Below are 26,969 nucleotides of genomic sequence, written 5' to 3'. Positions count from 1 at the left end.
GAAAGATTTGTAATCAAAAGGGGGAAATGATGGAAAAACCTGCACATATTGAGGTATGGGGAAATCATTCTGGCTTGACTTAAAGCAGGATGCTTTGGTCAGTAAAGATTATGGGCTTTTGGACCCACATTGTACATCTGCTCCAGCCTTGAGGAGGGGAATGCACTTGAAAGTCAAAATGGAGTAGCTGTGGTTTGGATATTCAAGGTAAAACCAGGTGGCCATTGTGGGTGTGATTTCAGGCATGCTCCTGTTGTTGAGAACTCAAATTTTCTAAGCTGTGGCACACTCAAGATGCCACCAGCCATTCTCAAAGCAGTGTCTGCTGGCAGATGGCAGCTGCAACTTTATGACTTCAAGGTCTCCCCTTGTAACTATTAAACTTTTAGACAATAAAATTGCTTTAGATCAGATGTTAGCAGAAAAAGAGACATGTAGTGGTCAGCAGCTCTTGATATATACATATATATGTTAATACCACAGCAGAAGTTAAAACCTATTCAGATAAAAGTAAACAACTGGCTATAAGCTTCCCCTAAAGGGCCAGGTCCAGACTGGTTTTCAAGCTTATCCTCCTGAATTCCTCCAAGAATGAGACCTTAATCATAGAAGACTTGGCTTCAGGACTTGGAACTCAGGAATATGTCCAACTTGATGTTCATTCCCCAAATCGAGGTAGGACTATGTCCTTTTCAGCAGAAAGTAGCCAGCGCTGTCATTGCCCCATTCTCTTAACAACTGGGGAAGGATGAAACAGGATTGCAGATTGAAACCGAGTTTCTCTGCTGAGTTTATGATTAACTTCTCCATCCAAAATATTATTTCTCTGCTTGTCCAACACCTGTTCTCCTCAAGACTGAGGAGTAGCAAAGAAAAGTGGGGAATTGTAACTGAGCAGGGCCTTATGGGGCCTTCCTGGGACAGACCCCTCCCCCATATCCTCTGCTGTGGCTCCTCTCTGAAGTAGCCAGGTAATAGTGTCTCATGCCTATTTCTTAAGTTTTCCAAATGCTAAAAACCACCCCCAAATTGAAGAAATTAACTACTTGATGATCATGAGCATGTAGCCCCCAGACCTTTTGGTGCCTAAGGATTGATCACCATCAACCAATCGGAATTGTGCACAGCTGACCACATGCCTCCCTCAGCTGACCCTTAAAAGTGCTCAGCTGAACCCTTCAGGGAATTTGGGGGGTTTTGGCCACGAGCCACTCATGCTCCTCATTCATCCATCAGTAAACCTTTCTCTGCTCCAGACTCCGTTTAGGTTTGTTTGGCTGCACTGAATGTTGAGCACAGCAACTTGCATTTGGTGATGACTGTCCTGAAAGGCTAGGCCTTTCTCTCATTCTGTTCATTTTTTTTTTTTTGTGCTCATTTCTCTCTGCCCTCTTCCCCACCTCTGCTCTTGGGCAACCCTTCTAATGTGTTTCATAAGTGTCTTTCTGTTTGTAAAGTGTTCCAAAATGTGTACTATCATTTTGGGTTTATATATCTGACTTAATGTAAGTGATATTCTATACTTCATTCGTGTTTCACTTTTTCACTGACACCCTTTAAGACTCATTTGTGTTACTATGTGTATTTCTAGCCCATGACTGCAACAATTAAGTAGTCCTTCTCTCAGGCCCCATTCCTCCCCACCAGGAATTGCACAGCAGTGAACACGGTCATTCCTGTCTGATTATGGGCCCAGCTGTGTATTATTTCTTTGGGTTGTACACCCAGAAGTGGAACTCATGGGGCAGAGGGCTTGCATGTACTTAATCTAAGCAATTATTTTCCAGAGTGATTTTGTTAGTCTCACTCCCACAGTCCTGCAACCTCTGTATTCCTGCCAACGTTTGGCATTAGCAGCCTTGTAAAATTTGCCTAGTCTGATGGGTAAAGTGTAACCTCATTCTTGTGATTTGCATTTCCCTGGATAACTTGATGCATCTGAGCATCTCTTCATCTGTTTGTTAGACTTTTGAGTTTCTTCTTTTAGAAAATTACCTCTTAAGATTCATTGTCCAGTTTTTAATGCACTGGCATCTTTTCCCTGTTAATCTGTAGGAAGCAATCCTTCCTGTGCCCTAAGTCACAAAAATAATCTCTCTTACTCATTCTTCTGTTAAGTTCAGTTTGCACATTCATGTTTAGATCTTTCTGGAGCCCATCTTCCTATATGCTAGTAAGTAAGGATCTCCATAGAGTGAGTCATTCTTACACCACCAATTACTAAAAAATCCAACCTTTTTCCATTGGTTTATGGTGGCACTTTTATTGTATGTTAAGTTCCCCAATAGATTTTCAGTCTCTCTTATTCCATTGGTCTCTTAATCTATTCTTATATCATTGCCACATTACATTTGATTACTTAATGTTACTTAGAATCATTTAGCACTTAGTGTAGAGGCATCTCTTCGGTGGTTCACCCTCATCTTCTGAAATAAGGAGAAGAACAAGCAGTCCTTTGTCAAGAACCCATCCCTGGGACTCCTTTTTTAGCACCTGCCTTCTCCCAGGAGAACTGGAGTCTGGGTTAAGGGTGCTGAGTTCATGTGGGAGGTTTGGACCAAAGGAGGGTTTCAAGCATCTGCCAGCACAAGGAGCAGCAGGTAAACTCTGTCTTGCTCTTGTGGGGAACCTGCTGTGACAGGATGGAGATGGCCTATGGGGGGATCCTGCTCCTGTCCTCCTGACCCTGGGGTGAGGGTGGGGGTGACATCCAGTTGACACAGGACACTGGACCCTGGACACTCACACTGACACAGCCTGATGCACATCCTTTCCTAGGAGTCTCTTCATCCAGAGGATTTCCTTGGTGATCCTCTTTGGGCCTCTACCAAATGCCCTATTTGAAAAATCAGGATGTAAACATACTTTTAAGATGCTTCATTTCTTTTTTAATGCTATTTGACAAATGCACACATTTTCTTTCCTTAAGATACTGAGGTTTCTTTCAGCCAGTAGAGCCTTCAACTTATTACCATGAACTTTTCACTCATGGGATATAAGCTGACTTTGATAATAGTCAATGCTTCTTTCAAATTCTTCTGAAAAAAACTTGGCTCAAATCTTTCATGTGTACAGCTCTTCACATTTATGCCTGATCTTTTCATTCACTTTGAAAAGATTCTCCTCTGTCTTTATGGAGTAAATCAATTCTGAATTGGATATTTGAACATTTATTTAGTTTTCTTGAAGCAGTACAGGAAGGACTTTGAATTTTCTACAGGAGCTTTTTCTTTTTCTTTTTTTCCTAATTGCTGTGAAGTCCTTTCAGTTTGGAAGCAATTAATGTGATTTTTAAGTGCATAGATTTTTCTCTATATCAGTTAATTTAAACTACATTTTGTTTCCTTTTAAGAGTTTTAAATAAGTAGCGTAATCCAATCAGTTTCTTCAAAATTCTTTTTGATATCATCTTCTCAGAGATTTTCATTTTATGCATGATTTGTTATATCCAGCTCCAAGTTTCTACAGTTCATGTCACCTTCCCCAGAAATAGCCATCACTGTAGTCTTTCAGTTTCCTGCTTACCATCTATTTAGTGGTTCTCTTCATTATTGAAAGTGACATATTAAAATCCCTAACTATTATTATTGAGTTGTTTCTTTCTTCAGTTCTGTCGGTTTTTGCTGCATGATTTTTGAGATGCTTTTGTTAGGTGTATGTAAGTTTATAGCTCTTATATCTTCCTAGTGTTATATCTTCCTAATGGAATGTTCTATCTTCCCATTTCAAATATCGTTTTTTTGTCTCTAAGAACAATTTTTGTCTTAAAGTTGATTTTGTCTGATGTTTATATAGACATACTGTCTCTTTTGGTTATTGCTCACATGGTATATCTTTCCCCATCTTTCTACCATCAATCTACTTGTGTCTTTGAATCTAAAGTGCATCTCTAGTAGACAGCATGAAAGTGGATCATTTTAAAAATCCAGTCTGTCAACTACCTAATGCAATTACTGATAAGGTAGGATTTATGTCTGCTATTTGTTTTCTATATGTCATATCTTTCTTGTTACTTTATCCCTTAATTACTGCATTCTTTTTTGTGTTTAAGTAGATGTTTTCTAGTGGTTTTAATTTCCCTTATTATTTCTTTAGTAAATAAACATTTTTAGTTATTTCCTTAGTGGTTGCTCAGGGCATTACAACTAACATCTTGATTTATAATAATCTAGTTTGGATTAATCCCCCCATTTAATTACAATAGCATATAAAAACTTTGCACCCTTCTCTCCTTTTGTGCTGTTAGATAAATTTTATACACTGTATGCACATCAACACAATTTATAACTATTGCTTCATGCAACTGTTTTTAAAACAAGAAGGGAGAAAGAGTCACCAACAGAAAATACATTTATATTTTCTTTTATATTTACCTACGTAGTGACCTTTATCAGTGTTCTATTTTCTCACATGGATTTGAGTTACAGTCTAATGTTTCTTCACTTCAGCTTGGAGGACTATCTTTATAATTTCTAGTAGGACCGATCTGCTAGTGACCAATTGTCTCTCTTTTATTTATCCAGGAATGTCTTAAGTCTCTCTTTCATATTGAAGGATGTTTTGCCGGGTATAGAATTCATTTAGGGAATTTTTTCTGGTTTGAGAACTGGGTGTTCTGGTGTTCAGTTATTACTGTTTTGGCTGTAGCTCAGAGAAACCCCTGTCTGAAACTGACTAAAACCATAAGGAGAGCTGTGCTCTCACATAATAAGAAACCCAGAGGTAGGTGAGGGTGGATGTGATTGTTGCTCACCAATTTAATCAGTTTGTCTCCTCCAGACAGTCAGCAGGGCTGTACTTCTCATCTTCCTGGAAGGGAGATATGGCCATGAGACTGATTCTGACCAATGAATGGTGAGCAGAAGTGATGGCGGCACTGAAGACCCAGCATGCAGTGCCCCATCTTTCCCTGTTCTTTGGCAATGATAATTGACATTCTAGATGGTGGAGCCAGTTTTTTGGGTGAAGAGGATGAGGATCTGGGCCCCAAGATAGACATTTCCCATGAGTGATAAGCTTCTGTTGCTCTCAGGTCTGGGGGTTCTTAGGTAGAACGGTAGCATCTTGCTCATGCTGAGTAATGCCAGCGGCCCCAGGCATGGCATGGCAGACTTTGGATCCATGCCTCACCAATTCTCCTGTTCCTGGGCAAACTTCCTCAAGTGATGGAGGCATTTTTGAGCATCTGGGTGATCTGCCATCCTCCCCAGGAATTTCACGCTCTGTGTCTTTGTACTATATCTAGGTTGGCGAGACCTGTGGAAAGTATTGCCATATGTCATAATAAAAATGCTTAAAACATGGGGAAACACTATTTCACTTTAAGTACAAATACCTAGTTTTAATTTTTTTTCAGATAATTTATTTAGAGATTCTTTCCAGTTCTTCAATTCTAGGAGTAGATTATCTCCATTATCACCTTAGTTGTAAGAACTTTTCTCAGTCTGAAACATGAAGAAAACAAAACTAATATTTTGCCTGATTCTGATGTGAAATGTCTTATCAGATATCCACTGGGAATATCTAGACAGTTTCTTTAGAGAGGTTAATTTGTGCTTTAAAAGAAAAAAAGCTTACACCCTACCTGGAACAGCAATGCAGGAGTTTAATAAATGATTATAGGGTGTCCTTGCATCCAAAATCCTCCAAGTATGTGTTAAGTTAACTAACTGCCAGGTGTTCAGTTACTAACACTGTATTTATACAGTAGTCCTTTATTATCCATAGTCACACTTTCGGAGGTTTTAATTACCAGTGGTCTGAAAATATTAAATGGAGAATTGTAAAAATAATTCATAAGTTTTAAATTGCATGCCATTCTGAGGAGTGTGATGAAATACCTCACTGTTCCACACTGTCCCACCCGGGATGTGAAACAACCCTTTGTCCAGCATATCCTGCCATTAGTCACTTGTAGCCACCTCTGTTATCAGATGACTGTGGCGGTATCACAGTGCTTGTGTTCAGTTAACTCTAATTTTACTTAATAATGACACCAAAGCTCAAGGGTAATTGTGTTGGCACTTCAGCTATGCCAGGGAAGCCATAAACTGCTTCATTTAAGTGGAAACTTGAAAGTTCTCACTTTCATTAAGAAAGGAAAAAAATCGTATGCTGAGATTGCTAGGATCTATGGTACGAATGAATCTTCCATCCATAAGATTGTGGAAAAAGAAATTTGTGCTAGTTTTGCTGTTGTACCTCAAACTGCAAAAGTCACAGCCACAGTGAGTAGTAAGTGCTTAGTTAGGACAGAAAAGGCATTAAGTTTGTATAAGATATTGTGAAAGAGAGAGACCACATTCACACAAATTTTATTACCCTATATTATTATACCTGTTCTATTTTTTTTAGTTATTATTGTTCATCTCTAACTGTGCCTAATTTATAAATTAAACTTGATCATAGGTATATATTAAGGGAAAACCACAGTATATACAGAGTTCAGTACTGTCTGCATTTCACGCTTCCAGTAGGGGTCTTAGAATGTGTCCTCTGCAGGGAAGTGGGGGCTACTGTAATTCACTTCTCTTAGAACATTTTCTTCTCATACTTACTGGGAATATATGTACCCTATAACTTTGAAAGTCACAAAGTCCTTTTGTGTGTTAGCTTTCTTTGGCTTAGAAATAAAACGTAATTGAAAGTCATGCAAAAACTGCTTAGATAATCAAATGCTAAGAATATCTGCTAGGTTCCTTTGAATAGACTTTTAATGATATACTTAGAATTATTAAATTTTCATAACTAGATACTTCCTTTGCAAACTTATTCAGATTGCAGGATGTAGAACAAAATTATGTTTAAGAAAAGTTGAGGTTAGTTTTTATTCATCTCTGGGGGAGAAGGGGAATTATAAATGTATCTTTGAAATCATGCCGTGTCTTACTTCTTCAAAAGCAGTCTCAATTTTCTGTTGAGATATAACCTAGAAATACTGTCCTCCTCATTTCCTGCACCCGCTGCCGGCTTAGACTAAAAGCTGGCTGGAGCTGAGCTTTCTGCTGTTCCATTCAACCCCAGAGGTGCTGCAGTCACTGTGATGCCGGAGAAGAGAGCCTCTTCACGTGACCAGCCTGGTGCGATACAGGAGGCAGGGCATGAGCTTGTTACCCAGTTTATTTGGGTCCAACTCAAGTTAATGTTCTGGTTGGTTTATGCTGATTCCTTTGAAGTCACAAAGCCCACAGGTGACTCCTACAGTTCCCCTTCATCTGTTGGCATTCCTTGGCCAGGAAAGATCTGTTCCCTGCTTCATGTCTTCTCCCTTTGATTACGTTTTCAGCACCACCCCTCCGCCCCCAGTCTATCTACAGATACCCAGCAGTCCGCTCTGCTGCTACTGGTCTGTAAGATTCAGATGTTTCTCATCCACTGGTTCCCTCAGTGTGCGCTACTGAGGAAGCCAGCCTGTCAGAAGGAGGACATCCGTTTCCTTGGAGAAGTGGGGAGCTACACTAATACGGGCTGAACTCGTGCTCGCCGTATGAGTGCATTATTGAGTGTGCAGTCACAGCCCATAATTCAAGTTTTCATGAAGCATTAAACTGCCACTTGAAACGTGGAACATATTGATATTTTGAAACTATTTTGCAGGAGGAAGCTGTTTATTTAGATTCTGAGGTAGATGAACATATTAACTGGTTCCAACAAGAATATGTGAAAACAGAAAAGGACTGGAGAGAAGTTGATAGAAGGATGAGCCAGACTTTGGAAATAAGAAGAAAGCTGATCAGCAGCAGAACACCTCTGAAGGACACTCTTCAGATGTTTCCTTTCCTGAAGTGCCCTTATCAGGTATCTTTATTTGCTTTTAATACTCCGATTAGAGTGTCCAGATTGATTTTTCTCTTTCCCCTTGGAGTGGAGCGAGATGGTGGTTGTGAATCACAGTCGAATATGTGAGGCCCAAGGGGCTACCCCCAGGACTCTTTGGTAAGACTTTGGGATCATATTCTGATGATACACACTGGCTGCCTTCAGATTTGAAGAGTTCGCCCTCATTGGACACGTTGTGGAGCCTGGGACTCCACTTACTCTGGGGTAGTTTGACAGTGGGAAACAGTTTCCCTTTCATGCATTTAGACAATCAAGGTAGTTATCAGAGGACTGTTAGTATATAATATTACTCAGAATCTATTTCCTTTATGATCCTAAGTCATTTCATAAAGTGGTCTTAAAACATACAACGTTTAATGGGTAAATTAAACACTTTACCATTTAGTTTATTTAAAGTGGCCATTAAAGGGTCCTACTACAATTGTAGCATAATTTTAGTTGTAGTATATAATGAAAAACTCATCAGAGAGTACATTTCATGGAAGAATTCTGTGAGTGCAATCGACCAAACTGGAAATGAAGAGTTTTACGTGCTTTTCTCCCCCCCAAAAAAACTGAAGTAAGAATTTGCCTGCGTATTTTATTTTAATAATAACATTTATAGCAAACATCTACGTGTTTATTATTAGTAGCCAGCATGCTCTCAATGCTTTACATGGATTGTTTTATTTAATTGTCTCTCTGTAACCCTACCTCATTTATTACTTTCTTTCTCCTTAATCTTTGGGTTGCTAGGAACAGTAATAGCTGATAGCCTCTGGCTTTTAGAAGAGGATGCCAGATTGACACATGTACAAAATATACTTTCAGAGCAAAACTTGTCAAACAGATGGTCTATAAACTCCTAAAATGTGAGGAGCATGTTCTAAACGTTGTAGTATTTCCCAAAGTACCTCGCAGAGTACTATGTGTAAAATACAGATGAAGTACTGATTTTTTTTTTAATGCTGAATGAGTTAGTAGATGGTTGGTGTCTTAGTCCATTCCAGATGCTATAACAAAAATACCATAGACTGAGTAGCTTAAACAACAGAAATGTATTTCTCACAGTTCTAGAATCAGGAAGTTCAAGATCAAGACACCTGCAGAGGCAGTGTCTGTGAGAGCCCCTTTTCCTCCTAGCTGTCACCTTACAGAGATGAGGGGGCAAGCTAGCTCTCATGGGGCTTTTGTATAAGGGCACTAATTCCATTTATGAGGGTGCTGTCCTCATGACCTCATCATCTCCCAGTGACCCCACCTCCTGATACCATCGCATTGCTAGGTAATTTTGAGGGAGGGAGGCGGGACACAAACATTCAGTGCATAGCAGTTAGTAAGGCTGCTCTGGTCGCTGATGCTGCAGCCTTTGAGGTTTTCATTGAAGTGCAGCCTACAAAGTTTTAGTGATTAAAGCAGATGAGCTACACTTCAGCGACCTTTCAAAGAATCATGGTTGATAGTAAATGTGGGGTCCATTATAGCCTGAATGAAGGGCAGAGGGATTTCAGATCAAAGGCTGTCTCTCTCCTGCTCTGTCTAGGTCCCCCACCCTGGCATCTGTAAATCATTTCCTCCCATTCCCTCAGGTATTTCACCCTTTGTATCCAAAATGCAGACTGAGGTATAGCTTTGACAATGACTGTACTTACTGAATAAAGTTGGCTCTACTTGTTGTTTTAAACAAAAGGTTTAAACATTTGAGGCTTCTTCAGGAAGTGCCTCCCTGACTCAGCCTCCTGTGACTAGCTGGGATTTAGAATTTATAACACTCTTACTGTGTTTCTGAAAATAAAGCAAACTTGACTTTACTTAGAAATCCAGTTAAGCGGGGAGGGTATAGCTCAAGTGGTAGAGTGTGTGCTTAGCATGCCCGAGGTACTAGGTTCCATCCCCAGGATCTCCATTTAAAAAAAAAAAACAAAAAACTCAAAAAATACCCAATTAACAATCCCTATAGGAGGACAGCTGTCCCTTCTTCAAACCTCCCCATCAGCTGTTGCTACTACCAGTTTGAAAACACCTGGTGACGCGCTTGGGGATGCAGGTGTGATGGAGTAGAAGCAGCCACTCGGAGAAGCTGGTCCCAGGAGTTCACACAGACCATCCACCACCACCGGCACTCATCATTGTCCTCCTCTCAAAAAACTTTCAACAGAAAAATTAAAAACTTAAAAAATGTACTTTATGAGACTAAAATATTATCAACTAGCAATTTGTTACTGGGACCCAGTGGATGTTGGAACTGACAAGCTGGAAGATGTTCTGAGGAGAGAAAATATCAAACTCAAATTTAAATGATTCCTCAAATTTTCCAACAAATCTTTTGTGATGCTCCAGTTTTCACCTTATTGAGACATGATTTCAATAACAGAACAATAACACCAATGTAGCAATGTGCACATCTAGGGCTAAAATCTTAGTTTAGAAAAATCATTCTCCATTAAAAGGTACCCAGGGCTCTTGGGAAAGTAACTGACTCTAAGGCTGGGGCAGGAAAAAACATAAGATGAGCCTGAAATATTGTGTAGTGTCAGAAATTAAGGACATGCTCACAGAATGTCAAAAAGACACAGGAGTCAGCTTGAAGAAGCTCCTATTGGCCAAATCTGGACAATCTGAGCTTTAATATAAATAATAAAAGGACCACATATATGGTCATTTGAGTAAAATGGAAATTTATTATTCTGTAGTGATATAAATAAATAAATAATTAACATGGGGGAAAAGAAAGCTATGCCTCAGAATAGAAAGCCAGTAAATTTAGAAAGAATGACAGGATTTGAAAAATCACCATTTGGCAACTATCATAGTAATATCTGATTCAGGCATGGATCATTAGTGGATGCTAAATCTTATGGATGAAAGTTACAGGAGGGACAAGATACTTAGGTCAACTAGAGTTATCTTTCTATAAAATACAACTATCAATAAATATAACATATATGTTAATTAACCTGGCAGAAAACATCTTAACCAAGTGATAAAAGTACCTTCAATGATAGGACAAATTACCATCTTCTCGATGGAGTGAGAAGTGCTAGCATTCTTGCCAAAAATACACAAATCATGACAAAACATCATACAGACCTAGAATGAAGGATGTTCTGCAAAGTTATTGGCCTCCACTTTTCAGAAACATTGAGGAATATAAGGAAAGCCAAGGTGCTGTTTCAGACTGGAGGGGACTAAACAAACATGTCTAAATCTCACATGTGTTCCTGGATTAGATCCTGGACTTATAAAGCATGTGAGTGCAACAACTGGCAAGCTTGCATGGGGTCCTTGAATTAGCTTTTCCTATTTTGATGGTTATGCTGTGGTTATACAGGAGAGTGTCCCTGCCCTTCCTAAGTACAAGGACTAATAATACACAATGAAGATTTAAGGGTTAAGAGGGCATCATGTCTACAGCTCACTTTCAGATGGATCAGAAATGTTAGCATTGGGGGTAAGTTGCATGAAGGGCACTTGTGAGCTCTATTTACTCTTTCTGCAACTTTAATATAAACTTGACTTTTTTTTTTTTAAGTTCTAAAAAATTCCTAGGCTGTGCACTCAAGATAGTGGGCAATATTTACCCTCCTTATGCTTCACTTCACATCTCCCTACTGAGAGAGGTTCTTTTTAGGGTGCTAATCTAGATTAGTGGTCCACTGAGAGTTGCCTGATAACAGAGCCACTGCGCCTTTTCGAGAGTATGCATTCCAGTTTTCTCATAACTTAACTTTTGGACCTTATCTTTGGGCAATTTATGATCCACCAAAATATTCAAGAAACGATGGGACCCAGTGGGTAGTATGTAACTGTTCTTTAGAGTTTTAGGAAAGTGATGATTACATAATTCCTACTTGTGTGGGTGATGAACAGTCTTTTAATGCCACTCTATCAAAAAAAGTCGGGAGGAGGACAGTGATGGTGGAATTCTCTGAAGAGAAGAATTTAGACAGTGGTAGGAAGAGGTGTTTTTGAGTAAAGGGGTTTCCATACAGGTAAACTGGTTTTGCTTTTATCTTGTAGTCAAACCTACACTTAAATTGTTTGTCACTCTTTGTCTCTGTCTGATCGTACAGAGTCTTTAAAGTTCTTTCTCCTTTAGGATACCATGGTTAGGTATTTTTCAAGGTTGCCTTTCTAAAATCTGACCGTCACCTTCTTTTGCCTCCTGTTCGACACTGCCGAAACATACCTATGTAGTTTACCTAAAGGAATGTAAGATCCCATAATATTAGTGGGGGTCATCCAAACAGCCAAAATATGCATTATGTACTTTGTAACCCTCATTTACTTGAGTCTGCATCCAGTTTTAATTCTACATGCTTAGAAGTCTATCATGCCCATTATCTTTTCTTATTCACTTAAGGCTTTCATTCTTTTCTCCTCCTCTGTCCTAAGTCTTCACTTCTGCACTAAATATAATCAAATATCTAGTATATAGACTAGCATTCAAAGCTTAATATAATTCTAAAGAGTAATTTACTTCCTTACATTCTATACATTAGCTTTTCTTGTAATCTTTTCCTTTCAGATGTTCAGAGAATTCCAGCTTCTCACAAGAACAGATATTTATAAGAAAACAAGGCACATTTTGGAATCCTATTCGGAAAATATACTGGCTTCTTTTTCTTTGGTGGACAATCCAATCAATATTGCATTGCAAGAAAAAATGAAACAGCACACAGATGAAGACACGTTGAAACGTTAGTAAACCTGGGGGATAGGGTAATTTGGTCTCTGTTATCTGTGAAATTCAGGATAATTAGGAAAGGTATACGCTGGTAATAAGTAAAAATTCAGTGAAACAGCATGTGGAAAAGAAAAATTCTCAAATAAGAGGACTTGAGGTATAGATTTAAAAAGTACACTCGATACTGTAAAATTATATTTAGGAAACTAATAACCTGTTAGTTTCACACACAAGGTAATTTACAAACCACAATGTAAAGTACAATGAAATCATCCTGGCTGATGAGCGGAGTACTGAACTCTTATCTTCTGGCAGTGATCTGGAGGGCAGAACAGATCTTGAATGTTTAGTAGAAGGGAATGTTGGTCAAAAAAGTTAGTAAGGAAACATTGACCTAAGGAAGGCTAGTTTGTTCTCTGCAGAAGGTGACAATTAAAAAATCCACATGTTTTTACACTTTGCTGACAGTTGTAAGAGCTTATTTTTACTTGGATTGTAAGCATGTTTGCTTTGACAGATATGAAGATGACAGCCATGTGTTTACTCCTACCAGATGTTTTTGGGGAGGATCCCAGCCTTTTTGTCATTCTGAATGAGAAGGTATGTCAGTGATCATTGGTATGACATTTCATATCTTTGTATGGTAATTTATTTGAAGTAGGATGGTGGCCTGCTGTTTATTTATAAATACACTTAATTACAACAAGTTTACTTATTGTAGTATCTTGGTTAAATTGAGGCGCCTTGTATTATTCAGCTATTTCACACATCATGCAGTGGTGACTCTATTGTAGTCTTTTTTTCAGGTGCAAGTGTCCACACCTGTGTTAGAAGTTAAGAACCCTTTCAACAGGGATGTCTGCGAATTTTCTCTGTATTTAGAAAAAGAGAGACTCACAAAGGTGGATGACTGTGTTACAGCTTTGGCTTCTCTCATAGCTGCCTTCCGTGTATTTGGGATCCAGTGTCCAAGAAGACTGTCCCAAACCCTCAACTTCCTAGACACACTGATTTTTGATGAGCATAGTCCGTATTTTCCTTCCATGAAAGAAAAGGAAAAGGAAGTAGGATTTCAATACTCAGTCACTTAATAGCATGCTAGATATTTGATCAGAATTGATCTCCTGGATGGCTGAAACTATAAAAAACTGTTTTGATTTAGTAGAGGTAGATATTAGAAAATCAACTTGTCTCGTAAGATTCGAATGAGTATTAATGCCTTCTAACTTTACCCTTCCATACTTAAATTCTTTGTGAAGTTCTGTAATATACTACTGCTTAATTAAAGAGCTATTTTGAGGTCTAAGAATTTCCAATCCAAGTTAACACTTTCAACAGGACATTAGATTTTAAAAGATTCTATGCTTCAGATTTACCTAAATCCTTCGTTTGGGTTAGGGTTTGGCCTTGCATTTAATGTGCCCGCTTTTGAGACTTAATGCCCAGGAGCTGCACATTTGTGGCCTGGGGTTCTGCCTGTTTGGTCTGACATTGCTCGGAAACACCTTAAACTTGCACATTTTAAGAAGATGCACATACTCCCTGGTTCCTCTTTCCCTCAGCTGACCTGCCCCGGGGGGTTTGTTTCCTTGTCACTACTGAGAACCAGGGCTGCTGCATTCCTGAGGTCTCCTCACTGCTGGCAGGTCTCACCGGCACAGGTTTTGATCATCTGTGACAGTGTTTGTCTTCCACGGCTTCCCGCCTTGAGGTACAGTGACATGCCTGGTTCCTGTCTTCCCACACGGTTTCTGGTTTTCCCTCATCTTGACTTCTGGTGTTCTCGTCTGTCCTGGTTGCCCCTTAGGCTTGTTTGGCTCTGTAATAAGAAACTAGCTTTTCACTTTCAGGGCCACTGGGGCCCCGGCTTCTGGTTTCCAGGTTAGGGCCCTTCCTCGACCTCCCTCAGGAGCCCCTGTCCTGGTGCTCACCCAGCCCACCGGCCCACGTTGTAACTCATCCAACATTACAGTTTTAAGGTGTCCCTTGCTGTCTCCATCACAATCTCATTGTTACTTAGTTTCGACAGAACCAGCTGGTTTAGAGGCTGAAGAATTTGAGTGGGCTAATATTGCATCACAATGCGATGGACATTTTTCCTGGGCTACTTCATTCAAATTAAATTTTTAAGTTTAAGAAGGGGTTTGTATGAATTATTAAAATACATTTTTACAACATACATCTCTGAAAAATTCTGCAAAATACTATCTTCCTCTCTGTTCACTGAAATGCTTAAGTCAGTGAGATAAAAGAAAAGACCAGCCGCCCACCTTGGCGAGGACTACTTCCCACTAACACGAGAGAGGACGGGCAGAGTAAATAACAAATCTGTACGTTTCACTTTTGCATAACTAGTCCCTATTCCAGTCATGATACAACATGCCTTTAGTTCCTTAGAAAATTTCTTTCTTGTCCCCTGATTATTCAAGTTTCATGATCTTATTCCTCTTCTCCCAAATGAATTTACCAAGTTCTTAGAGTCCTTTCCCTAGGTCTGTAATCTCTGTCTTGGCCTTGAATGAAAGCCTCTCTTTGTTCCTTTAGGCTGGGGTGGAGAGAGAGGGGGTTGGGCTGCAGGGAAACTGAAGAGAAGTCTGGCTCCAAACTTGATAGATGTGAACTGATCATGAGGGCAGATTCACGTTAAGCTTTATTGTTTCTTTCAGTGGTGTATCATTCTCCAGTGCCCAGCATGGCCATGCTGCTTAGCGAATATTCAGTATTGCTTGACCAACCTGGACCTACTTTCTTTGGAGGATGGGTCCAGTGAATCTAGAATTTGAAAAATGGTGGCCTGGGGGCACTTTTCAACCTGCAGACAGGTCTCTAAGTGGCTGGCAGAGTGTTTGTGATTTTTAAAAAATGCCTTTAGATGGGAAAGTCATGTCAGCTTCCACATTCCCCATCCCTCCCTCTTGTCTTACCCCAAGCCTGCTTCTCTCATTTCAGGGACCTCCCTGTCATCATGGCTCCCTACTTCCCCTGTTCAGTCTTATTAGACTGTATCCCAGGGGTAGAATGGTGAGAGGTTTCCACTTCTTGTGGTGGACGTTCCACCCTCATAGGAACACTCAATGCCTTGCTTCTAACATATAACATGCTTCTTAGAATGAGTAGATGTTTTCAGTAAGATATAAAAGGCTCTTTTTAAAAATAATACATGCTTTAAACTGGAAAGAAGTCCCCAATGGGTGTGAATCCTACTTAACAATAAGATTTTTTGAATTTTTTTTGATGCTCTTCACATCATCTGGGACATAGTTTGACAAACAACTGCGAATCCTACAGATGCATCCCCACAGCTATCTAATGCCCACATGTTTGATATTGTTGTTGTTCTCATTCGCCCCTCCTGTTTGACAAACTTTCTCAAAAATCATACATACGTAAAAAAAAAAGTATCTGTAATTAAGATTTTTATTTCATTCATGTCAGGTATAACAAGTGCAACTTGAATGTACAAATTCTGAACAAAACATTAAAAAAAGTCAACAACAAAAACCTTTTTTAAAGCAGATTCATGCAAAGAAATGAATGGGGGCACTGCAGAGGTCACGGGCCCTGTTTTACCTTGAATTATGACAAATGCGAAGGACCACTAATAGACTTCCCACAGGGATATCAAGGGAATCCTACATGAGAAAAAATGAGAGCAAAAGAGGAGAGGGGTGGAACTTTCCCCAGAATTCAGACAGCATGCTACAAACTTACTTTCTACTTTTAAAAGAGTCCTTGAATAAAAATCCAATCCTGGAATCAGAAGTTACATACAAAGGCTGATAAAACAATTTACCTTTTGGAAATGCATTCTTGCAAAAGAAACACTACCAGCTATCAGTCTATAGGTTATCAAGGGCTTTCATTTAAAGTGCATCTGTAGGCTTATACATTGAGGCGAACTGTTTTACAGTCTCCAAAACGGAGCTTTTTGAATAATTGCTTTGTAAAGTCGCCTCCCTGATTTTCGAGCATTTAGAATCTCGGTATCGATTGATGTTGCTCCCTCACATCTTGCCTCTTCAGGAAAATCTATATACTCTCTCTTCAGCCAGTCCTGAAGAAAACCTTTGGGTGTGGAGGACCCTGCGAGGTCTGAGACAGAGCTCTTTCTGGATTAGTGTTTCTATCGACAGAATGAGCTTTTCGTCTCTGAGAAGCACCACAGTTACTTCAATGCCGATTAGAGAGAAGCTCAAGATAATCTCATAAATAGTTCAAGATCAAGATCATACAAACAGCACCCCCTCCCCCCATATTCCTTTTTTCCTTTGATATCACTGGAGTCTTGTAAACACGCAGGGCACCACGATGTGTGAGACTGATGCCATTCAAATACGTCACCTAATTTATTTATGCTTATATATTTTATTTTTCAAGTTCATTATTTATATACATGTTTTTGGTAATTATAGTAAAGATGCTGGTGAAAAGTAATTTAACATTTCATAATGGCGTGCAAAAGTAAAAACACTGATTTAAAGAAAGGTAATTTTTACTACTATTCAGCCCCAACAGATTATGACAAGCAGTTAGGCAGTATCAGGACTTGCAAAGTTATACTCAGCATAATGCTGCAATTCAAAATATGGCACAGAATTAACAATACCGGTAACAGTCCCACTGGCTAAATTTAGCCAGGTTTTGACTAATTTGGTTTAAATTGAAGTTTGATTATATAAAAAGGCTCCTGAAAGTATTGAAAAAGAAAAAGTGTACATGAAAGAGAATTCAACAATGTTTACAAAATGCCAGAAGTTCTTATTCTGCCCCACCCCGACTTTGTCCATAAATAATTAATGAAGTCCCCCTTCCCCCCCAACTCCCCAGCCTCAAAAAGATTTACAAAGATAAATTTAGCTCAGTGAACAGAACCGAAAGATGACTGTTGTTAGACAGTACCTGGTTAAAAGCTCAAGCACTTTCGTAAGAATTCATATATATTGTCTCTTGAGGAATATAAATAATCTGATAGCATTGCTCTTTAGAGTTTTGGAGACTTCTCACTTAGGAGTTATAACTGTCTTTGTGCTTTGAATAAAACATGAGCTTTAAAGCAGAAAGCTGATGGTAGTCAGAATTCACCATCTTCAAAGTTCATTATGAGAGTTCTTCTCTGCGGCTTTGAACATCAGGATAGAATTGAAAATTTTGAGAGCAGGGCCCAACTTAATGCTCATAATTTTCACAATGTCTGTCTGGGTCATAAGCAGAAATGCTTCTCCATCAATTTGCTAAAACGGGAGGAAAAAAAGATTGTGAGTTAATCGGACATAGAGTCTTGAAACATATTCAAGGTTAAATTATCAGCTGTCTTGTACGTAGCAACACTGAAACGGCACAGACGGGAGTTCATGTGTACAAACATTTCCTGGTAAGTGGACCTTTCTTATCTACAACACCACCCACCCCCCAAATGTGGACTGGGAGAAAGTCAAATTCATTCATCTGAAAAATCAGCCCATAGAAAGTGCAAGGAGCCCATATTTTTCTGTGATTATTCTGACATAGGCACTGAGTCAAGAAGAACTCGGAAAAATCTAGAGTGCCCCAAACCCAGTTCTTATCATGCCAGGTTTTATTTTTTTATTTATTTTTATTCAAGTATAGTCAGTTACAATGTGTCAATTTCTGGTGTATAGCACAAGGTCCCAGTCATGCATATACATACATATATTTATTTTCATATTCTTTTTCATTAAAGGTTATTACAAGATACTGAATATAGCTCCCTGTGCTATAAAGAAATTTCTTAAGTCTACTTTTATATATAGTGGCTAACATTTGCAAATCTCAAACTCCCAAATTTATCCCTTCCCACTCCCTTTTCCCCAGTAACCATAAGATTGTTTACTATGTCTGTGAATCTGTTTCTGTTCTATAGATGAGTTCATTACTATCCTTTTTTTTTTTTATAGATTCCACACATAAGTGATATCATATGGTATTTTTTTTCTCTTTCTGGTTTACTTCACTTCGAATGATGATCTCCAGGTCCATCCATGTTGCCGCAAATGGCATTATTTTATTCTTTTTTATAGCTGAGCAGTATTCCGTTGTATAAATACACTACTTCTTTATCCAGTCATCTGTGGATGGACACTTAGGTTGTTTCCATGTCTTGGCTATTGTATATAGTGCTGCTATGAACATTGGGATGCATGTTATCTTTTCGAATTAAGAGTTCTCCCCATATATATGCCCAGGAGTGGGACTGCTGGATCATTAGGTAAGTTTATTTTTAGTTTTTTGAGGAATCTCCATGCTGTTTTCCATAATGGCTGCACCAAACTGCATTCCCACCAACAGTGTAGGAGGATTCCCTTTTCTCCATACCCTCTCCAGCACTTATCGTTTGTGGACTTTTGAATGATGGCCATTCTGACTGGTGTGAGGTGATACCTCATAGTTTTGATTTGCATTTCTCTGATAATTAGCAATTTTGAGCATCTTTTCATGGCCTGTTTGTCATCTGTATGTCTTTGGAGAAATTTCTATTCAGATCTTACGCCCATTTTCTGATTGAGTTGTTTGTTTTTTTGATGATAAGTTGTATGAGCTGTTTGTACATTTTGGAAATTAATCCCAGGTCAGTCGCATCATTTGCATATATTTTCTCCCATTTTTTTATGTGCCTACTGGCCATTTGTATGTCTTCATTGGAGAACTGCTTGTTTAGGTCGTCTAGCCATTTTTGGATTGGGTTGTTTGTTTTGTTTGAGCTATTTAAGTATTCTCGAAATTAAACCTTTGTCAGTAGCATCATTTGCAAATATTTTCTCCTATTCCATAAGTTGTCATTTTGTTTTACTTATGGTCTCCTTTGCTGCACAAAAGCTTATAAGTTTAATTAGGTCCCATTTGTTTATTTTCTGCTTTTATTTTTATTGCCTGGGTAGGCTGCCCTAGGAGAACACTGCCAAGATTTATGTTAGAGAAAGTTCTGCCTATGTTTTCTTGTAGGAGGTTCATTGTATCTTGTCTTATATTTACGTCTTTAAGCCATTTTGAGTTTATTTTGTGTATGGAGTGAGGGAGTGTTCTAACTTCATTGATTTATATGCTGCTGTCCCATTTTCCCAACATCACTTGCTGAAGAGACTGTCTTTTCTCCATTGTATATTCTTGCCTCCTTTGTTGAAGTTAAATTGACCGTAGGTCTGTGGGTTTTCTAGGCTCTCTGTTCTGTTCCATTGATCCATATGTCTGTTTCTGTGCCAGTATCAGGCGGTTTTGATTACTCTACCTCTGCAGTATTGTCTGAAGTCTGGGAGGGTAATTCCTCCAGCTTCATTCTTTTTCTTCATTATTGCTTTGGCAGTTCTGGGTCTTTTGTGATTCCATATACATTTCAGTATTATTTGTTCTAGTTCTGTGAAAAATGTCATGGTAATCTGATTGGGATCACATTAAATCTGTAGATTGCGTTGGGCAGTATGGCCATTTTAACAATATTGATTCTTCCAATCCAAGAACATGGGATATCTTTCCATTTCTTTAAGTCATCTTTAATTTCCTTAATCAATGTTTTATAGTTCTCCATGTATGTCTTTCACCTCCTTGGTCAGATTTATTCCTAAGTATTTTACTGTTTTGGCAATTTACTGTATTGCTTATTGTATTTAGCTATTTTAAAAGGGATTGTTTCTTTACTTTCTTTTCCTGCTATTTCATTGTTAGTATAAAGAAATGCAACTGATTTCTGTATGTTAATCTTGTATTCTGCTACCTTGCATGGCAGGTTTTAGAATGAGATCTGAATAAGTACATAAATATTTGTGGATATAATCAAAGGAATTCAGGCAAACACATCAGCTACATGCTAACATTCAAAAAAAAAAAATCAGCTTTCCACCATGAAGAAAAGAAAAGCGATTACTAACAAGGGCAACCCACAGTGTAGCTGGAGAACATGAGACTGGTGTGAAGAGTTGTAGACTGGTTCTTCTCCAACTTGGGTAATTGTAAGACACATCTTTCCTCTCTCTGAGTCTCTTCTAAGACTAAACGTCTATGCTGTACAGAATAGAATGCTGTGACGTTCCAAGATACAACTCTATGAAGATAATGTCTCGCTTCATGGGTACAGCACAGGAGTAGTCTTCTTATATAATTTTCAGCTCTTAGGGAGTTCAACCACCTTAAAAAAATAAATTCACTTCTCTGTTTTCTCATTTTGTACAAAAAGCAAAACACACATTTGCTCTCTGCCTCAGTACGTAAGGAACCTTGACAGCCGTGTGGAATTAGGGGTTGAACTGTGTCCTTCCCAAATTCATATGCTGAAGAGCTCATCTCCAGTGACCTTCGAATGTGACTTTATTTGGAAGCAGGGTCACTGCATTGTCATCAGCTAAGGTGAGGTCATACCATAACAGGGTGAGCCCCTAATCCAAGATGACTGCTGTCCTTATGAAAAGGGGAGATTTGGAAACAGACAGACACAGAGAGAGAGGACGACGTGAAGACAACCAGGGAACACCATCCACAAGCCGAGGAGAGAGCTTCCTCCTGGCCCTCGGAAGGAAGCTACTCTGCTAACATGATGACTTCTTCACTTCTTCAGATGTCTGGCCTCAGAATTGGAAGATAATAAATTTTTGCTGTTTAAGCTGCTGGTTTATGGTACTTTGTTACAGCAGCAAATGAATTTCAGTTCACTAAATAAAGGCTAAAGTAATTAAGTAGCTGTTTCTTGAAATTTTCCTCTTTCCTCTAAAAATAAAAACCTGTAAATCTAAATTGCTTAATAAATACTTAATCAGGAAGAACTAGAGTCATCTTATACAACTCCAAGTGACAATATTTTTGTGGAAAAAATTTGCTGCTTTTCAGCAAAGAAACATCCTACTGTTATAAACTAAAAGTAAAGACATTGTGATGTTAATGTCTTGTGACAGCCATGAGAAACACGTTTCCATTGTTTTTTGGAAACATTTGCTGTGGTCCCATGTGCTTGTGCTGTGACAGCCTTCTGAGAAGCAAGGCCAACCAGAGAAGCAGATCTATTTACACTTCACTCAACCCAGGCAGACCCTGGGAGAATGAAGGGTCTGATGGAAGTCTTCTGAGTCATTAACAAAAATGTCAACTCACACACTGGTTCCCAAGGAGCTCACTACAAAGAGTGAACGGTTTATTATAACCTTGGACCCTACTGAGTCTTCTTCTGAGACTGTAGGAGTTTAAAGTGACAGATGACTGATGAAAAGGAACATTCAGAAAATTACAAGGCTGGGCTCTGAAAGTTACAAGTGAGATGAGAAGGATAAATTTTGGTAGGTTATTATTTTTAAGGTTACCCTGGGAAGGCAAAAATCATCTTGCGGCTAGAGTCAGTGTATTACATACACACTGCTCTGAGGTGGGGCCATAAGGATGAGCCTCCACTGGAAAGAAGTAAACAGTTCAAGAACTTGCTAAGAACAGGGATCACTGCAGTGTATTCCTGGGTTTATTTTTTGCTTGCTTTGTAATGCATATAAATTGGTCTAACTCCCATATAAATTGCTAACGTCCCAAAACTCTGAAGGAGGATTTGGAACTCGGGGGTTTCTTGCCCAAATTTCGTTATTCTTTCCACTGTGGACTGATGGTTCTTTTTGCCGTGTTTTAACTCTGCAAATCACAGCGACACACTCTTTGAATGTCGTTCTCAGAGTGTAAAGGTATGAGTATATTCACCCAATAAAAACTTACTAAACATCAATTATATTCTAGATATTCTTCTTGGGTCTGGGCATATAACAGGGAATAAAACAGATAAAAACAAAAGCAAGTAAGCAGACAAAAATTCCTTGTGGCGTTTACCTTCTAGTAGTGGGAGACAGACTGTATAAGCAAAAGCCATAAGAAGCAAATTAGTAAGTCTAAAAGCAATTAGTGCTATGAAGAAAGCGCTGGTTGGGCAGGTGAGTGGGCAGTAGGGGCCGGGACAGATGTGTGGTGGCAGATGGCAAGTTGAAGGAGGACATTCAGGATAGGATAATTGAGAGGTGGCGGCTGAGCAGAGGGAGTGAGCCATGTGAACATCTGGAGGGAGAGCACCAGGCAGAGGGAGGAGCCACAGGGAGCCTGGATAACATGTGGAACAGTGTATAATGTGGGGGAACAGAGTGGACCAAGAAGTCCGGTGGTCAGATTGTAGCCCTTGTGAGGATTTTGGCTTTTGCTCTGATTTAACTACCAGAGAAATCTGAACAGAGGAGTGGCATGATTTGACTTACGTTTTAGCAGCATGAGCCTGGCTATGCTGGAAATAAATTATAGGGGAGCAGAAATGGAAGCTGGGAGGATGGTTAGGAGGTTACTGCTTTAATCCAGGTGGGAGATGATGGTGGCTCCGACCGGACAGGTAGTGGTGGAGGTGGAGAGGTAGTCAAAAGTCAGAATCCCTGTATGTTTTTAAAATACACTTACTAGGATTTTCAAGAGATTAAATGTGGTGTGAGAAAGAGAAGTCAAAGATGGTTTCAAATAATAGCCCATCCAAACACCTGCACTTCACCTTTTAGAGATGAGTTACAAGATTTTAGTTAGATTTGTTTCTGCTTTACATCTAGGATCCAAAACCAGCGCTTGCTCACCTTGTGGGACATTTGACAGCAAGGATCGTGTTCTATTATCTCTGAATTAACCTTCTTACCAGGGCATTACACGAAGTCACATACCATGGTAGGAATTTAACAAGAGTTCACAGGTAAGTGAATAATGGGATGAATACATGAATGACACATGTGGACAGAGAATATTCACTGACTCATTCTTCAAAAGGATCTGCCTTTGAGGATATTTGGTGCCTGAGGAATGTCTCCAAAGATAATATGAAGAAAAAAATTACTCAAAAAATATCATCTAAATTTGAATCTTAAATAGAGCAAATGTATATGGATTGTCTAGAAGCAATAGAACCAAAAATAGAATTTATAAAATTGATGAACTAGAAATCTATTTTTAAAACTGTTTCATCATTTTCAAAGGTAATGACTACAGGACTCCTTCAAAGAAAGAGCAACAGCTCCCTGCAGGGATCTTAAGTCCACTCAGGGATCAGAAATTGAGAATAATCCACAAAGACCCTTACTAGGACTTAAGGAAAGACTCTCCAAACCTGAGTAACTGCAAATTAAAGACCGACTAGGAGGAAGCTAGAACACTTCTGAAATAAAAACATAAATCAGAAAAAGGACGATGAAAACCAGATCCCTGTGCATTTTCACAGGCGTCCACCTAAAGCATAAATGATGTCGAGGAGCAGAACGACACTGGAGGCCGGTGGCTGGACTCCTGGCTGTCCCGACACTCACACTGCTCTTCAGCGAAAGTGTGCTACTCTGAACAGCTGAGGCTAAACACAGGCGCAGACGAGGTGTATATGGTTCTGACTGCAGAGAGCAGGGGCTGCACGAAGCCTCCTGAGATGACTCAGTCCTCGTTCCACCTTCTGGGAGCCACACTCAGAGAGGTAACTGACCGTCCTGCTTGGAGGAGCTGACAAGCACGTGGCTTACTTTTAAAGGTCTCTGGCGAAAAGAGCCTCCTGCTGTACTGAGACAGCACTGCTTGTAGTGCGAGTCAGAAGTCAAATTTGTTCTAATGCTCCACAGAGGTGGTATCACTATTAATCATCCCCTGTATGAACATTTTGGATAAGCAGATGAAAACAAACTAGTAAAATAACCTTCCAACAGCAGATGGTAATGAATATCAGTTAGTATAAACATCACTGAGAAATGTGTAAGATCTAAGGGATTGTTTTAGTAATAATGGTGATATTAGTTGAAGTTAATCTTGGTGTTGTTAAAATGATGTTTGAAAATAAAATAATGGGAACTAATTTTACCCTATTAAAAATGAAACGTTGCTTACTTTCTTTGGTTTCTTTCTGTGCTATAAAATATATAAATGCATGCTATTAAGTTTTGTGGTTTTTTTTTTTTTATAATGAGTTTAGTGCTACTGCTGCAGGGCATCCTAAAATGGTACAAATGTTTCCTTTGCATCTAATCTTACACAAAGACATTTTTATACAACTGATTAATGCTGCTTGTTAGACAGCCTGGTATCAATTTGTCAGTTTCAACATAACCCATCTCCTTCTTCCTCTGTCAATTCAGAACATTTCACCACTCACTGCATTTCGGTGCATGGTCCCCATTAAGTACCACACTGCAATTTAGTGGAACACTTACTTCATCTTTAAATACCTTTCCATGTTCTTCACATCCAGGTAAGCTCTGTATGAATTCTGACACCTGTTAATAATAAGATCAAAATTCCAGTTTAAAAAAAAGAAGCCAAGATCTAAAAACTAAATGTGACAGACAGGTTCAAAATATTTAACCTATATGTTTTCATTGTTTCTCTCAGAATAATTTCTTCTCTTTTAGAAAAAAAGGCTAAACCCCACATGCATTCATGTTGCCCACTCCTTAAGTCAGTACTCCTACACCTGATCCCTGGCAGACAAAGAAAATACAACACACCTCGTCTGTGCTCCACTTGGAAACTTTACTGGCAGGGATGCCGGCTACAGTCGGGAGAAGTTTGCTCTGCTGCTCCCAGCGCAAGGGCAGACACGGGATCGGGGACTTAAAGGACAGAAAGACAGCTGAGCGACGCTGTGCCTGCTGTATGCTGGGCTCTTCCCGGGCACCTGGTTGACAGAAACAAACAGGAACTCACTTTCGGAAAAGCAGCCAAAAAAGCCCCCAATGCCATACGTCTCCCCCAGTGAGTGTCAGGGATGCTGTGTAAAGCATTGGTTCCTTTCAACATGACATCCATTGAATAATTACACTCTTCTTTGTCCTTATTGAAAGTCGTCATAATTATCAACCTAAAATTCAACTGACATGTTTGCTATATCTAACCCACGACTGAAGATATGCATCATTAGTCATTCAGTGTTGCCTCTTTAACACTTCAGGTAAGAAATCTGCTCCCGAGCTATAGTGACAAAGAAAGTAACTCTCACCTCAGAAAATTACATTTGTTTCCCTTTCGGCTCTGGATGTCCTAAAAGACCCAACATCCAGCCACTGTGATTACTCTGTACTTCTCTCCTTTTATCTCAGCCCTGCTTTATTCGTCTGTATTCTTTTTACTAATCATATTGACTTTTTTATTCAACAGTATTTTTCATCCAATATATGCAAAATTTATCATTTCAATATATAATCAGTATAAAATTATTAATAAGATATTTACATTCTTTTTTGTTCTAAATCTTTTTTTAAATTGAAATATAGTCAGTTTACAATGTGTCAATTTCTGGTGGACAGCATGTTTCAGTCATACATATACATACATATATTCATTTTCCTATTTTTTTCATTATAGGTTGCTACAAGATATTGAATATAGTTCCCCATGCCATACAGAAGAAACTTGTTGTTTACCTATTTTATATATAGTAGTTAGTATTTGCAAATCTTGAACTTCCAATTTATCCCTTCCCACATTGACTCTTTAAATTTAGCCAACTTAATTGTTTTGAAAGGGGATGGGAAATTATTGCAGTAAAAATAAAAGCAGAAAGGCAAATGCCCTTGTCACTCTTCATTTGAGAAGATCAAAATTAAAGCTGCAGAAATTTATTTATCTGCTAGTTCTTCTGACTCCAAACCTCGTTTACTCCTTCCTGCTCTCCTGAAACATCCATTTTCTAGCAAATGCTTTTTTTGTCCTTGGGACTCTTAGAGTTTGTCAATCATTATCTCCTCAAGATCTTTAGAACAGAGGTTTTTTTTTTTTTTCTGGAAACTACCTACTCAAAGCCCATCAGAAGAAATGTAACTCCTCCTCGTCACTCTCCCTCCCACCCACCAGCTCAGCTACACTGGTATTTAAATTCCACCACAAATCTTGGTCACCTCACTACCTAGTGTAGACTTTTGTATCTCTAAGAATATTTCAAACTTTGTTTCCTTGATGAGTAAGATGTACAAAAAGCTTACATAAATCCTAAGTGTAAAGTTTAGAGCATACTTGGAAAGTGAACACAAGGCATCCACGTAACCAACACCCAGATCAAGAAACAGAATGTGGCGGCACACCCAGAACCCCTTCCGATCACACCCCACCAGCGAGGGGACCCTTCCCCTGACTTCTAACGCCGGCACTTCTTTCGCCCTGTTTCTGAATTGTAGTTGGATGAAAACTTGGTACCTGGCTTCCTTCTCTCTACAGGGTTTGTGAGATTCATCCACATTGCTGCAGGTAGTTGTAACTCAGCTGCTCTTGGCTGATGTTTTTTCATTGTTATGGATATGTCACAATTAATTTGGAGCTGATGGACATTTGAGTTGTTTTTAAATTTTGGCTATGACCAACAGTGCTTCTAGGAACATTACTGTATGTATCTTTTCTTGAATATATGTAAGCATTTCTGTTGCATACATACTGAAGAGTGGGACTCTGTGGTTACAGCGTTTGTGTACATGAAGCTTCAGCAAATTCTGCCAGT

The 26,969-nt window shown here is 39.1% G+C and overlaps 2 protein-coding genes across 7 annotated transcripts in view; one reads left to right on the top strand and one right to left on the bottom strand.

The window, feature by feature from the left end:
- SAMD3 (sterile alpha motif domain containing 3) overlaps positions 1 to 13,596 on the top strand; it is a 41,438-nt gene extending 27,842 nt beyond the window's left edge. For both annotated transcript variants that reach the window (XM_072966311.1, XM_072966310.1), the window contains exons 7-10: positions 7,597 to 7,797; positions 12,347 to 12,518; positions 13,023 to 13,105; positions 13,312 to 13,596. In XM_072966311.1, the coding sequence (XP_072822412.1) occupies positions 7,597 to 7,797; positions 12,347 to 12,518; positions 13,023 to 13,105; positions 13,312 to 13,596 (741 nt within the window). The remainder of the gene's footprint in view (positions 1 to 7,596; positions 7,798 to 12,346; positions 12,519 to 13,022; positions 13,106 to 13,311) is intronic.
- A 2,308-nt stretch (positions 13,597 to 15,904) lies between these two features.
- The window catches only part of L3MBTL3 (L3MBTL histone methyl-lysine binding protein 3), a 108,483-nt gene continuing 97,418 nt past the window's right edge, over positions 15,905 to 26,969 (bottom strand). For all 5 annotated transcript variants that reach the window (XM_031680070.2, XM_072965857.1, XM_072965856.1 and 2 more), the window contains 3 exons: positions 24,988 to 25,157; positions 24,694 to 24,756; positions 15,905 to 17,736 (listed from right to left, as the gene is read on the bottom strand). In XM_031680070.2, the coding sequence (XP_031535930.1) occupies positions 17,593 to 17,736; positions 24,694 to 24,756; positions 24,988 to 25,157 (377 nt within the window). In that variant the 3' untranslated portion in view covers positions 15,905 to 17,592. The remainder of the gene's footprint in view (positions 17,737 to 24,693; positions 24,757 to 24,987; positions 25,158 to 26,969) is intronic.

Source organism: Vicugna pacos, chromosome 8 (assembly GCF_048564905.1).
Source record: "Vicugna pacos chromosome 8, VicPac4, whole genome shotgun sequence".
Classification (NCBI taxonomy): domain Eukaryota; kingdom Metazoa; phylum Chordata; class Mammalia; order Artiodactyla; family Camelidae; genus Vicugna; species Vicugna pacos.
The sequence above is the reverse complement of the archived record's forward strand: the minus strand, read 5'-3'. Positions and strand labels throughout refer to the sequence as shown.